This window comes from Lissotriton helveticus, chromosome 1_1, assembly GCF_964261635.1.
Source record: "Lissotriton helveticus chromosome 1_1, aLisHel1.1, whole genome shotgun sequence".
In the NCBI taxonomy this organism is placed as follows: Eukaryota; Metazoa; Chordata; class Amphibia; order Caudata; family Salamandridae; genus Lissotriton; species Lissotriton helveticus.
This window is the reverse complement of record NC_136057.1, coordinates 413,123,356-413,138,471: the sequence shown is the minus strand read 5'-3', so window position 1 is coordinate 413,138,471 and position 15,116 is coordinate 413,123,356. Positions and strand designations below refer to the sequence as shown.

At 42.8% G+C, this 15,116-nt stretch overlaps 1 protein-coding gene across 1 annotated transcript in view; it reads left to right on the top strand.

Moving 5' to 3' along the window:
* The window catches only part of OVCH1 (ovochymase 1), a 1,371,455-nt gene that overhangs the window by 486,072 nt on the left and 870,267 nt on the right, over nucleotides 1-15,116 (top strand). Inside the window, exon 10 of the mRNA XM_078673763.1 lies at nucleotides 3,605-3,738. Within this exon, the coding sequence (XP_078529889.1) occupies nucleotides 3,605-3,738 (134 nt within the window). The remainder of the gene's footprint in view (nucleotides 1-3,604; nucleotides 3,739-15,116) is intronic.

Here is a 15,116-nt window from a genome sequence, read left to right as displayed (position 1 = left end):
TCTATGTGGATGGCGCGGTTTTATTTGCCCGCACTCCCAAAGCCTTGCGTCATTTAGTACATTCTTTTGTTAATTTTATGGCTAACCTGGATTTATCAATCACAACCTCTATCCATTGTTGTGTATTTAGTAAGCACTAGCAATTTTTCTTATATGGGGGTCACCATTAGTTCGTCCATATCTTGGTTCCCTCACATTGCACAAAATAGGATTAAGTTCTCAAGGGCTTTTGGCTCACTTCTGAGTCTCAACAAAGAAAACAGGGGCGTCGTTTACGTCCCTACCAGTTGCACAGCTGAACAGCGCCGCCAAGAAATGGTAACCGTTATTATTGTTTCTATTGTTATTTACAGTGACTCCTGAAGAAGGGCACTAGATTGCCCGAAATGCATTGTGTTTTTATTCAATAAAACACTGCCTTGGTTGAATTTTTTTGCATTTGGTCATGTTCTTTCAAGAGGTCCGGATGGACACGGATGGAACAGAAGAAGTTTGGGAAATTGGCAAACCTACCCGTGGGTGGCTACAATGAATATTGAGAATCTGGCAAATTGATAATAATACTGAGTTATGTTGAAAACAGCAATGAATATTGTCTTAATAGAGCATACAATGTAAGTGTCTTGGCAGCGCTGTTCAGCTGTGCAACTGGTAGGGAGGTAAACGACGCCCCTATTTTCTTTGTTGATATCTATTGGTGCCATTTGGGCAAGGCACTGTTACCAGTTTGCACGCAGACTTTGCATCACAGAATTTAACTTTGACAAGCGACAATTAAAAGGTGTGCATCCCACCCCCCAATGTTTCTCACTTCTTAGTCTGTCATTTAAGGGAGGAAGGGCCCTTACACCGCTGCTGCAGATATATTCCGCCCAGTGTACCTATTGCGACCTATGGGGTGGAATATAGGGCTCAGGTGACCGACAAACCTCCAGAGGGAATAAAATTACTTTTACAGGAGATCATTGGTAGCCACTGCATCACCCTTTAATTTCATCTGTCACAATGAGCTGGGCCTAGATTTCTTGAGATTATATTTGTAGCCCCTCTTCTCTTTTATGGCTTTCTATCTGGAGTTCAGAAGAAGCGAACTTAGCAAGGGATATAATTTTTGACTGCTTGGCATGCAACTGTATTTTAAAATATCCCTGGAATCAATTGGTTTAGCTGATACCTTTGCAGATAGTGCAGTGGGCAGCCGCTAACCGGAAGGAATTACAAGCTCTTTTGATAGAACATGTTTAAGAAGAGGGGCTGTGGGTGGAAGGTCAACAGAAAGTATTATGAACTATATGCACCTCAACCCGGGGCACATTACCTCAAATTACTTTTAGAACATTAGTAAGAGCTGGGACATAGATTTACTGTTCAGCTTTCGGGCTGGTACAGTGAATTATTCCCTTTGTTTTCTGCTTGGACACCATATAAGCTTGAGTCCAGAGTTTGCCAAAGTAATAATTTGCTCGATCCGACTGATACATTTCTTCATTTTCTGCGAATATTATAAAATGTACACCCAAAAATTCCTTGTACACTTTTTGAGGTTTAGAAATTTGTGCTTCCGCCTACGGGTCTATCATTTTTTACAAGCATTGTCTGACGATGAAACTTGTGCAATCAAATTTCTTCAAGCAGTAGTCCGCTCTAGAAGGTTGATACTTTTAGGCTAATGTATTTGTTTTTAGTAGATCCACAATTTAGCATGTGGCTTTCTGCATCATTTTGATTTTTATCAAAGTCCATTTATATCTTTTTAATGAATTGTTGATTTTATGTGTGTTTAAGTTGTATGGCGTGACATGTAGTTAAAACTGCCAACTTTTCACATATTTCGTATGCTTTTATGGCTGTTTGCATCTGAATAAAGATGATTCAGATATGAACTCCCTAAGTCCTAATCAACAATGTTTTGTTGTCAAAGGATACAGCAAATTGTATCTAATGCATACAAATGTTTATTCGAGGTAGTGGGCACATGCTTTATGGCAGTGTGGGAAAGGTGAAGAAAGAGTTGGTATTCCAAGCGAACAAAAAAATAATTTGCATTGTCCACCGCATTGTCCTCTTTTAGAGAGCAATAGAAGATAATGGTTTCAACACAATTTCTAGGTTGTTTTTATGGAAATTAAATGTTGACTTAAAAATAGTTTTTAGGTATAAGATTTCTGCTTGGATTGTGTTTGTTTATATACATGTAATTGAATTAATGGGTTGTAATCAAAATGGCAAAATGCAACGTTTTAAATCATGTGCAGAAATCCTGACTACCTCAAACGTGGGTCGTGGGTCATGGGAATGCAGGTGAAGGCCTTTGGCAATCCTCCAGGAGAAGCTTGTTGTTTCTGGTACTAACATGTTAAACTACTAATGATTAAAGTGTAGTTGAGAAGTTGAGCAATTTGGTGATATGTAGTGGTCATTTGTGTTGCTACTAAATCTAATGCGGCTGAACACTGCATAAAACTGGAAGCAGGGGTGCAATGCAGAGCTCCTCACAGCTCCTGGTTGAGAAAAAACAGTTAAACTATGCGTAAGTCTACCAGGAAAGAAATAAACCTGTAGTTACAGCCCAGCTGAAATCGCTCCAGCTGTCTATCGGGAGACAGCATTATATATCATAAACAGTCAGTCGTTGATTGAGCTTGAGTGGCTTTCCTGTCCATCTCCGTTGCCTTGCTCATACTTTGTTTCCTCCCTTTCTGTGTTTGATTCTCCCACAGAAGCTTTTTAGTTCTACCATTGGTAGAATCGTCATTTTTCCTGCTCTGATCACTACATTGTAAACAGAGCCACGTTTAAACACTAGTTTGCCAGCTTTCAGTGCCAACTAATAGTCAATAGAAAAACTGCAGTGGAAATGTGGAAGCTACTACAACAATCTTGATAGACTACTTTAACAAAGCATTGGCCATGCCAATCAGTCTTAAATGTATGTTATGGTAAGCGCGACAGATTCTCATTACGAGTGCTTGTTTGTCATGTAGCAGACTAAGAGCTGGATTTTGATTTCGATGGATGGGCTACTCAGTCACACCGGTGACAGATATTCCATCTCCCGAAATATAAATCGCATAGGATATTATGGGATTTATATTTCTGCGGACTGGATATCAGTCACCGTTGTAAAGGAGTACCAGCCAGCTGAAACCTAAATCAGGCCCCACGTCTACTCCAGTGAACCAGTTGCATCATTAACCTGGTTACAGAGGATGTTTACCTACTTTGCAAAATGCCAGGGTAAACGCATGAGACACCAGGAAGCTTAGAGGCCTCAGACCGAAAAGAACAGAGCGGTTATTGAAGTACATCGGGGCAAACTAATCACTAGACAACTTTCCTAAGAAACTCATTCCCATATACTCCCTGGCTTTTAGTATTTAAAGTACACATTGTTTGGGGTCTTCTATATAGCAAATGCACTTGAAGCAATAGGTTTTTGAACTTTTTCTTAAAGGAAATTGCATAGAACTGGCATATGATGTCGCAAAAATAAATTCTATTTGTGGTAAGAATATTTGCTCTTTAAACATTTGATGTGCATGGCTGCAAATCCAAAACTTGTACCTGTTGCCCCGTACATGTTTGACTAAATTTTGTCTTCCAGTATATGCCTGTGGAACATAACTGTTTCAGCTAACAAGTTTATAGAGATATTGTTTTCGAAGATGGACATTGAGAACAGCGCAAACTGTGGATTTGATTACCTATCTATCATATCAGCAGACAACACAGTAGTAGGTATGTATCATGTCCTATTTTTTCCCTGTTTACAGAATGTTTTAATTTCTGATTTAATCTGATAGGCACAATAATTAAGATGCAGCAGGCTATTTGGCGATAGACCACATCCAATTCAATTCATAGCAATTTCACATGTTTCTTGTGGTTTTTCACATTAGCTACCTTACTCACATAGTTGCCTCTTTGTGCAGTTTGTGCCAGTATTGGCAAGTTGGCACGTTGACACTTATTTTAAGGGGCGAGGATTATTTTTGCTCCCTCCTACGGGCAGCGGTCTTCTGACCTGTGAAACAAATTGGAGGCATACTCGAGCTACCAGTACCAGTACCAGTACCAGACCTTACTAAAAGTTAATTATACATGACCTTCTCTTTGTGTTGTGCTACAGGTGACACTCCCATTATAATGGGAGTGGTAACCTTGCGCCTACTGGTCCCATTTCCACCTGTCTGATCTAATCGGTTTTAGTGTCTGAGCAGGCATGGGGGTCACAGTGCAAGCAGGTGCAGTGAACGTATGGTACCTGATTCTCAGTTGTGCACATCCGTGCTAGTTTCCATTACCGACAAAAGCCATGCAGTGGGCCATACCCCTCAAAAAGGGAGTGGAGCTGTGGATTTCTCGCCATTTGTCTGCTGTTGTCCTGCGGTCTCGCTTAGCCTGACTGCTGAGAGCCTGACCCACCCCATGGACGTCCATTCACAAAAAACGAAGGAGTAGCAGAAGTGACATCACACACCATATGACCCTAATGACATCCTAGACAGTGACATTATATGACCTATGATCCCTAATCTTCCCAGGAAGTGGTCACATGACCTTAGCCCTAATGATATTATAATATTTGACATCGCTGGAGTGATATTAGAACTACATGATTGCTATACCAATAGGCTATAAAAGGGCACTCTTCAAATTTTAAAGTTCTTTCATGATGTATCAAGTCAATGAAACCTGATGCTCCTCAGGAGTTGACCCCGTTTTTTCAAAATGTTAGGATAGCCCCATATGTCATACCTCTATTGTGCCATTGTCTGTATTTTGTCAAAGGAACCCCTTCTGCAGAAAAGTATGTACAATATTCCAGTGTCAGAACTTTTCCAATAATGCCATTAATATACCATGGATGACCCGTTTGTCGAAAATTACCTTTGGTATGTCTGGGCCCACCCCACTACCTGCTGTCCAGATCTGTTGGTGTCTGTCTGGCATGTATGTAGGATGATCTAAAAGGCAGCTCTGACTTGGTGATCAAATTGCAGCACCTGAAGGCCAGTGAGCAGCTCCTCAGAGCATTCCCTACTTTCAAGGACACTGCCTCAACTGAAGCACAATCTGTGCCACATGTTCTTGTCATTTAAAGTTTGTGTCTGTCATATTGCCTCCTTCAAATTTAGATTAAAGCGTGCCTAAAACCTTTATATCAGAACCTGTTTAGAATACAATGTGTGGTTTTGTTGACTGAAATCTACTTTTGCCCTCCTATCTCAAAAGCTGGTTCCCAACATGCTTATCACATCATGTCCGTTTCGCATCAGACCTTGCTTCATGTCTGGATCATGCTGTTTCCTTATGCAGAATATCGCTGTGGGTGGTCTTCTGGCATACTTTCATGGTATCTGTATATGTGGCTTGCTGCATGCTCATCTTTGATAATATAGCAGTGTTGGAAATGGCCCTTTTTGCAGGGTTATCCCCAAACTTTTTGCTTCTTCCTCCTTTATTTTTCCTAGCCTGTGGTTCTTGGCAATAGGACTCTGGGCCCTTTACCACTGCTGATCAGTGCTAAAGTGCTTATGCTCTCTGTATAAATTGTTATTGTGATTGGTTATCCTTGACTGGCATATTTTGTTTTACCAGTAGGTCCCTACTAAAGTGCACTGAGTGTGTCAGGGCTGGTGATTCAAATGCTACTAGTGGGCCTGCAGCACTGGTTGTGCCACCCACAGGAGTAGCCCTAAAATGTTCTCAGGCCTGCCACCGCAGTGCCTGTGTGCAGTTGCTAACTGCCATGCTGACCTGACCAGTGTCCACACTGGCCAGGCATAACCCTTCCCTTTCTGTACACATTGGACACCCCTATAGAAGGCCCTAGGTACCCCCCCTGGGCAGGGTGCAGTGTGCGTGAAAGGTGGAGCATGTACTAGTGTGTGTGACATGCTCTGGTAGTGAATTACAGCCATTTTCGTTTTTCACTACTGAAAGGCTATCTTGCCCATAGGCTATAATGGGGAATGCTCTGTATAAGGTTTACCTGTATATGTTCCCATAGGAGCAAGATAGAAAATTAAAGTCTGGTATCCCTGAACTCAGAATTTAATAACACATCTTTTAGGAAGGATGTTTTTTAAATCATGTGTTTGAAAAAAGCACTTTTAGAAAGTGACTGTTTTCTTGTCTGACCTTTCCGTGTGCCTTGGCCTGTTTGTATATTGACTGTCTGGTTTGTGAGTGACAGGGGATGGGGTGGCTCTCAGAGGCTCAGTGAGTCATCCCTAGGCTGAATAGCTTCATCTGCATCTTTAGTGGTAGGAGGGGATAGCACCTGGGCCTAAATAGGCCTGTGCCTGCCTTCCACAACACTGGAGTCAAGCTATCCTGGCTGAAGACGGCTGATAGCCAGAAACCGGACCTAGGATGCTTGATTCCGGTCCAGGAAAGACATGGCTTGGCAGTTCGGGCTGGACTGTTCCCATGAGGCACAGGGTCAAGGCTGATTTGCATATGGCAATGTCTGAACTGGGGTGGTGTGGAGTGCAAAAAAACGATGGATTTAGGCCCAGATCTCTGTACTGGGGTGAATGTATGACATTGTTCTGCATTCTGTCCATCAACTGTTGGTTTTGCATTTGCCTTCCACAATGCTGGCACCACCTCCTGCTGGGCGGCTGACGACCCTGCCCCCTCTCTCTCAAAAGGAAAGAAGGAATCAGGTAAACAAAGTGATCCAGGACTGACCAGAACCGGTTTGGACTATGCCAAGGCCTCTCTGCCCTCAGAGAACAAAGAGAATATTGGTATAAAAAGGGATACCCAGACCTCAGAAAATTAGATCATCCTGGAATCAAGAAGGAACCTCTGCCAAGGAGAAAGCTGGAAGACTGAAGGAGGACTGACCTGCTGTATGGCTGACCTGCAGTTGCTTTGCTTCCAAGGATAGGGGAAGGACTTTGCTGTTGCTGGGTCCCCTTGCTTGAAGAGATCTCCAAAGGCCTGAGAAGAGCTGGCCTCCTGTTACGAAGTCCCAGGCACAAAAGGACTTCACCCCCAGCTTTCCCCCTGAACTCTGTTGAGTGAGTTCTGCCCTTCCTAGAGTGCTTGATCCAATTGTGGGGCCTCTGGAAGTTGTTGCTTGCTGTTTGGGGAGCTGGACAAGAAGAAAAGAAGATCTACAATTTGCACGCATCGCTCGCTTGCGGAGCACATCGGTAACAGTGCGAGAAAATTCCCATCGCCGCAAAGATAGTTGCAGCGCCTGTTGCCGCTGCAAGAAATTACGCCTTGTTTGCTTGTGGAGCGCATCGCCTGGTGCGGGAAGATTCCTGTCGCTGCGAGTATTGTCGCAGAGCCTGTCGCCGTGAGAAATCCTTGCACCGCTAGCTTGCGGACCGCGACCCGTCGCTGCGAACAACACATTGGGGGGCCGCGAGAGAGGAAGATCAACACTGGGCCGCGCATCGCCACCGCACCGAAGAACGTCGCACTGTGCCTTTGCGAGACGCTTCTACCGGAGAAACCTGCGCCTCGGAAATCCATACAAGGTATCGCATCCCTCTCCATACAGACCGGATTCGTCGCAACACGCCCGCTGTGTGCAGCGGGGCTGTTGCGTCGCCTCCCCAGGGTCTCAGGAGGGACGCATCGCTTGTTTTTCGACACTGCAGTTGCCACTAGGAACTTTTGTAGCATCTATGGTACTTTGGGCTAAAAAGTTACGCAACTGTGGATTATTTTGGTGCAACCCTTTGAACTCTTTTTAAAGACTTATTTTGGAACACTGTGTGTTGGATGTTTGTCATTTTGGTCTTGTTTAGTTTAGATAAAGATACTTTATTTTTCTAAACTAGTGTGGAGTCCATTTGTGGTGTTTTCCCTGTGTTACTGCGAGTGTTGGTACAAATACTTTACACATTGCCTTTGATAAGCCTATCTGCTCATGCCAAGCTACCAAGGGGGTGAGCAGGGGTTATCGAAAGAGTGTATCCCCCTTACCCGGACTAGAAACAAGGGTCCCTTTTTAGACATTGGTACCTACCTCTGCCAACTAGAGACCCCCAGATCTAACAAGCAGGGATTGAATATCTCTTCTTCGTCTCTAGTCAGTGACTTTTCTTTAGACTTTTCGGCTGTTTAAGTATGTACATTAAGGTCTTTTCAGAAGGACCGGGTGGCTGTCAGAGATGTGAAACATGGTGGAAAGCTTCATTTTTTTCCGTCAAGTTTTGTTCAAAAGGGATGCTTGTTAGTTTTATGGGGAACGTATTTGGCAGTGCTTAAAATAATACAAGCATAGACAAAGCCAATAAGCCTTGCATTTAAATGGTAAGTACTGAGCTACTGGCTTTGCCAGTGATTGTATTGTCGTTGCCCAAATTAGTAGAAAAAACCCCAAAATGATAGAATTGTCATCAACCATCCTGATTATTGCAACGAAATTGAGACTGCACTTTCTAAGAACCATTACACTCCTCTCACATACAATCCTCTCAAGCACATTCAGACAGATAAGATCACTAAACAGCCCTTTAACTAATTGATATGATTTAACTAAATGATACTCCATCACAAGCAATACTTGTTGCTCAACAACATAATTCACAAATACCATTCGTTTATATATTAGCAGATATCCACAAAAATATCAAGCTCCCAAGTCGTCCAATTGGTTCTAGATGCAGATATGTCTTAGAAACCATGGCAAAATACTTGAATTCATTCATTTATTAAAGGTTTTGTTCCACACTGACAAACGTTTGTGAAAGATCGAATGGACTTGATCCAATTAATTGAAGACATTGACTTTGACACCAACCACGACCTTTTATATGCAAACATTCAACAAATGGAAAGCTTGCACATTAGTAAAAAAAAAACAATTCAGTTCTGCAAGAGTAAACACATCTTTCCTAATTGAACTCTTAAAGGTAGCTGTAACAAACAACTTTTTATTTAAAGCCACGTATTATTTCTAAAAAGAATTGTGCTTTGCCTCCCAATGTTGCCATTTTTTATGTAGATAGTTTTGAGACTAATCTGGCATTAACACGTAACAATCCATATCAAAATATTTGTTTCGGGAAATGATATATAGACCATTCCTTACTCATCTGGAGAGGTAATACTGATTCCCTAACTAATTTAATTGGTTGAATAACAAGCAACAACATTTAACCTTTACATTTGATTCTACAAAAGATGGTTTCCATTCTTGGATCTCACCATCAAAGTATTCAAAGGTAATATATGGAACTAACTTTGTCCTAAACTCAGAGAGTAATTCCCTTAGGCTATATTCGATCAGCCTTCCTATGAGCCTGAGGAATGGATTATACTATGGTCCATTCTTGTGTATTTGTAGGAAATGCAAAATGCGAGCTGATGATTTCAGAGAAGCAGCTTTACTTTAAAAATAATTATTGGACAGAGGCTATCCCAAACACCTTGTTTCAAGAGCCCCGAAATGGGATTTCTATTGCTCTTAAAGTATCACTTATCCCACGAGTAAAAGCCAAAAATATTTGCATTCCTTGTGGGACAACATTTAGTGCCTGCACCAATAAAGTAACAATCACAAACTAGTCAATTCTACGGACCAGTGGCCTATTTTCAGAATCACCACTCTTTCTTAATAAGAGGAAGAAATCTTCACAATCGTGTAGTGCGAACCATGAGTTGGGATCATAAAAGTAACTCTGGTACTGAAGAACCGGGTCTTATTCAGAACCGGCGGTGCCAGGGACACACCCGATGTCTTCGGATTCTCCTGTCTTGGCAAACAGAGACACGGAATACTTCTAGGTGGCGTCAGAGATCAAATTTATTAGCTGCAGCTAGTAACAGTGAACCAAGCAATACAACAATCGGTGTACAACTCCGGAACCTGCTCAATTTGTGTAGAGCAAGACATCGTCTTTTATGCACAGTTTCACCCTATTACAAATGCACACCCATTGCGGCAAATTTTGACCAATAGAAACACATTTCTATACATTATCACATTCCAAAAAGCTCACTTTACATTGTACCAGCCCACAAGTTAATTATTAGGACTGTCCCAAATTCGATTACCAAAAGCCGGACAAACCCATAATTGTAAGCACTACCCATGTAATGAAAAGACATAAAGGAAAGAGCAATTCAGATGTAGAGTAGGATAAGATATGTGCAAGGAACTCAAAACTAATGATATCCTGAACAATGATTGGTTTCCAGATTACTATCAGCTAACGAAACTAGTTTCGTGGACAGGTCAATTCCAGGTGAAGGGGTCAGCATCTTGCAGTTCACTCGCAAGTCAAAAAGGCCCACGTTAAACTTTACATGGACAACGAGGCCCATACAACTTCGTTCGTTTACCACCTAGGCCTACGTGAGGGCAACACAAAATGGCGCCTCAAACAGCGTAAAACAAAATGGAGACCGGTCCCGAAAACCACAGAACCTCAGACCCTCCTTTTGCCATTACGTAGGCAATAACCCAAACCCCTGTCAATCTGAATCCAGGTCTATATCTATTCTCATCAGATCATCAAGGTGTCGCTGCAACATCTTATTCTCTCTCGCTTCTCTCGAAATGGGTCTTCTCACACAGATCGTAGCACAAAGGCCACGACCACACTGGATGCATAAGCAACACGAGAAAAGGATCGCTAAAGACATACCAAGAAACATCAGCATCTTCCATCCCCATTTGGACAGCAGTTCCCAAAACCATCCCATTAACAACCAGTTACCTTCGTCCACATGTATAGACTCCGCAGACTTATGCAACCTCTGGATAGCTTGGTACACCGTCGGGGCATTATCTGGTATAAAAACGCAGCAACTAGATCCGATCAATTTGCATACCCCACCTCTATCTGCCAGTTTAATATCTAGAACAAAGCAGTTCTGTAATGTCATAAGGCGATCCGCTTGAAGCTCTGCAGTAATATTACTAAGGGCACCTGCAGTCCCATTTATAGTGGCCTCAACCACTCTCGTAAGCTGACGAATATTCCTACTATTAGCCATAGGACCCCAAAAGGGCAAGAAACCCATAAAGAAGTCTCCAACTTCTTGTGCAGCAGTATCTTTCGCATCAATAATGCCTCTACCAAATCTTGTCTTATGGTAGTCAAAAGCAGCCGTATATGTAGGGGGAAGCAAAAACGCTACATAACATGTGCCCGAAAAATCAGACTGCAACCATGTATACGCTCTGTCATAACAAACAAAATACGTGCCTTTGGCTGGCACGAACGGAGGAGATTTCTGGGACGTATAAACGTATGTGTGAACACACACACTCTTACCAAGCTGAGCTCTCGGATTCTGACCATTACCTTGTAAGCAAAGATGACCACGGTGGGGTACAATCCAAATCGGAGGAGACCTTTTCTGTCTCTTTCTCCGTCAGACTAACACTGTCGTCTTATTCCAACCGACATATGCTCGTATCTCATCTTTGGGAATAGCATTATACGTGTTGATATCTCTAATCATATCGACTACTCCCCGTACCAAAGCATTCTTACTCACGTTATCATTAATGGAACGCACTGGAGAGGCTTCATTCGCATAGATAAACATTGATTGGAGTGCCCAAACTGACCCATTAGGTGAAAAAGGCAAAACCAAATATGGCATTCCCTTATCCGTAGTATGTGGCATAAGACCACATACCCAACAATTCGTAGTATTTATGACTAACTGATGCTGATGCAACATTTGTATAAACAAATTGTTCACAAATTCTGATCTTCGTGTTTGTTCATGTTCAGGCAACGTATGAAACTCATGTGGAGAAACAGTAGAAAAAGAAAGAGTAGGCTGGGAGGTAGATGTAAGCGGCTGTTGTGTGGCATAGAAAATCAGACCCACACAAGCTAACGTAATATTCAAAAGCATTAGAAAACACATTATTAAACATTTGCTACGAACCAATATACATATTCGGACTTTAGAATCCACTTTCCTAACACTCTGGTCAGGCTCAGAAAACTCCATCCTCTAACGTACTGCTCACGGTCGTTACCTTCACTTAAGTGTGCGCCATGATCGCACTAACGACACTGGACCACAGACATTGTGTCAATACGTGGTTAACCCCTTAAGAACTTCCTACCGTGACCCTGCAGCGCAGTTCGGATGGTGACTCGAAAAAGGGAAAAAACAAAAAAGTTTCCTGATCTGACACGGTGTAAATTCACTATATAAAAAAAAATTCCAATCTCATGTTTTTATTTGTCCATATGTACAGTCTTTCTCGGTCTGAAATCGTAGCGTTCTTGATCAGGCACAGTCTGATCCTTGAATAGGAGCTCCGGATTGGTGGTGTCAATCTTCAGATGAGGAGGCACAGCAGTTTGCAGAACATCATCATCATTGCGTTCTGACCTAGTCCATGTCAAATGAGCATCACTAAAGGGAATGAATCTAGGGGCTCGCTCACATTCCGGATCAGCTATACCATCCCTTACCCACTGATCATATGGTAAAGGCAAAGGAACTTTTTTCGTATGGGTGGCATGCACCCAATTCTTTTTACCAGCTACTCCAACAGCAGTTCTAGTGACCAGAAGAACTAAATAGGGACCAGTCCATCTTGGTTCCAGATTCTTGGTGCGCTGGAAATTTTTGACGAGCACATAGTGTCCAGGTTCGATGGAATGGCCTGGATCTATAGTAGCTGTCGGTAAACTGTCATAGACCTGTTCCATCAACATAGGGTACTCAATACTGCTGTATTCTTTCGGACGAGGCACACCCCAAACATTCGCTGGACGACCAAACACTATTTCATACAGACTAAGTCCCACTCGAGAATGCACAGTCGTCCTTGTTGACAAAAGAGCCAACGGCAAGGCATCCGGCCATGTAAGACCAGTGCTCGCTTGTACCTTAGCTAATTTCAGCTTCAAGGTACCATTGTAACATTCGACAAGTCCAGCAGACTGGGGGTGATTCGCTGCATGGAACTTTTGATTTATGCCTAAACCAGAACACACTTTCTTCATGATTTGACCCACAAATTCACTCCCATTGTCCGACCATACAATTCTCGGCAATCCATACCTAGGGAAGTACTCTCTCAACAAAACCTTGGCTGTAGACAAGGCAGTATTATCCTTTAGGGGGTAAGCCTCTACCCATCTAGAAAAGGCGCAAACAACCACAAGGACATACTTCAGGTTGTTACATCTCTCCATGTGAATATAATCTAGCTGTATCACCTCAAACGGATACGTCTGAGGAGCAAAATGACCAGCTTGAGTTGGAGTTCCCTTACCAGGATTATACTTCAGACAAATCATACAATGCAAAACCGAAGGTGGTGATGGACGGAGCGTTGACAATACAAACACTCACCCCCAGTCAACTGATCTGGGTTTAATCCATCACCGTTCTTTAGCTCACTCCGCCACCCCAGTTCAGACAATGCTTCACAACATTGTCTGCACATTTCGGAATTCCAGCATTCTGCCATACTGGAACCAACAACTTACAAATTCCCTTTGAACTAATTATGAGCCATCGTAACCACTGGGAGCACATACGCATCTGGTAACAACCATCGCTGGTGCTCCGACAACTCAATCCAACAACCTGTAGGATCCAACATACCCGTAGTCTCTCTCTAAACACTCACTTCTTTCTCTGTAGCTTCAGCCTGAATCATCTTCACACTTTCTATTGTGTCTTCGCATATTCCACCAGCCATAACCCAATTAGCAGGGCCTGCAACATACATACGGCTCATCATGTCTTTCGCCGTTTCCTTTGCAACTTCATCTGCAAATGCATTCCCTCGACCAACAACGTCCACAACTTTCTTATGCGCACTACCCTTCACAATTGCAATCTGCTTTGGGAGAGTGAGAGATTCCAAGTGTTCATTCACCAACTGCCCATGCTGGATTTTCGTACCATGGGAAGTAAGGAACCCTCGTTCTCTCCACAAACGCCCAAAACTGTGAGCAACACCAAACGCATACTGGCTATCGGTATAAACATTCACTCGTTTTCCTTCTGACAGCACACACACTCGTGTTAATGCAATCAACTCTGCTGCTTGCGCAGAATTCTGTGGTATGCGTGCTGTCAACAACTGCATGTAAAGTTGTGATAGCATACGCTGCAGTCGTCTCACCATTCGGAAGCTTAAAACACGAACCATCAACCCACAGCGTACCATCCACATTCTCAAGAGGCGTATCCTTTAGATCGACTCTAGCTTTCGTTTCTTCTTCTGTACGAAGAAAACAATCATGCTGTTCTTGCACATCCGTCTCTGTAGAGATCGGCAATAATGTAGCTGGATTCAACACATTACATCTTTTAATGTGAACATGGCTAGCTAACAGTATCAACTCCTAACCTGAAAGACGTGCACTAGTAAGGTGCTGTGTCTTAGTCCTGTTTAATAAGGTATCCACTGCATGCGGAACCATCACAATCAACGTATTATCCAATACCAAACCAGCAGACTGTTGGATAGAAACCGCAGCTGCCGCTGTAGCTCTCAAACAACTCGGCAATGCTTTAGCAACTGGATCTAACGTCACTGAAAAATACGCACATGGACGCTGCTTGTCTCCAAAACACTGTGTCAACACTGACAACGCACAACCTTCTCTCTCGTGCACATACAACGTGAAAGGCTTGCTATAGTCTGGAGTACCCAACACAGGAGCCGAACACAATGCATCGCGTAATTCAGAAAAACTCTTCTGACATTCGTCAGACCAAGGAAGAGGATATGGAGTATCTTTCACAGTCAATGCTAACAGAGGTTTCGCCAAAAGAGAAAAATTCGGGATCCACTGTCTACAATACGAGGTGATACCCAAAAAAGCTCGAACTTCTCTCTGTGTGGATGGCACACTCATTTGCGAAATCGCTTGAATTCGGTCTGGGGTCAATCGCCTTCCCTCCTTCGACAAGAGATGACTTAAGTAGGTTACTTCTTGGCGGCAATATTGCAACTTCGAAGGTGACACTTTATGATGGTCAGACAAATACTGTAACAACGAAAGAGTAGTCTCTTTACAAGTCTTCTCATCATCAGCAGTAATCAACAAATCATCGACATACTGAATAAGAGTCGCACCAACAGGCAACACAAAACCATCAAGCTGAGTTTTCAACGCTTGACTATAGATTGAGGGACTTTC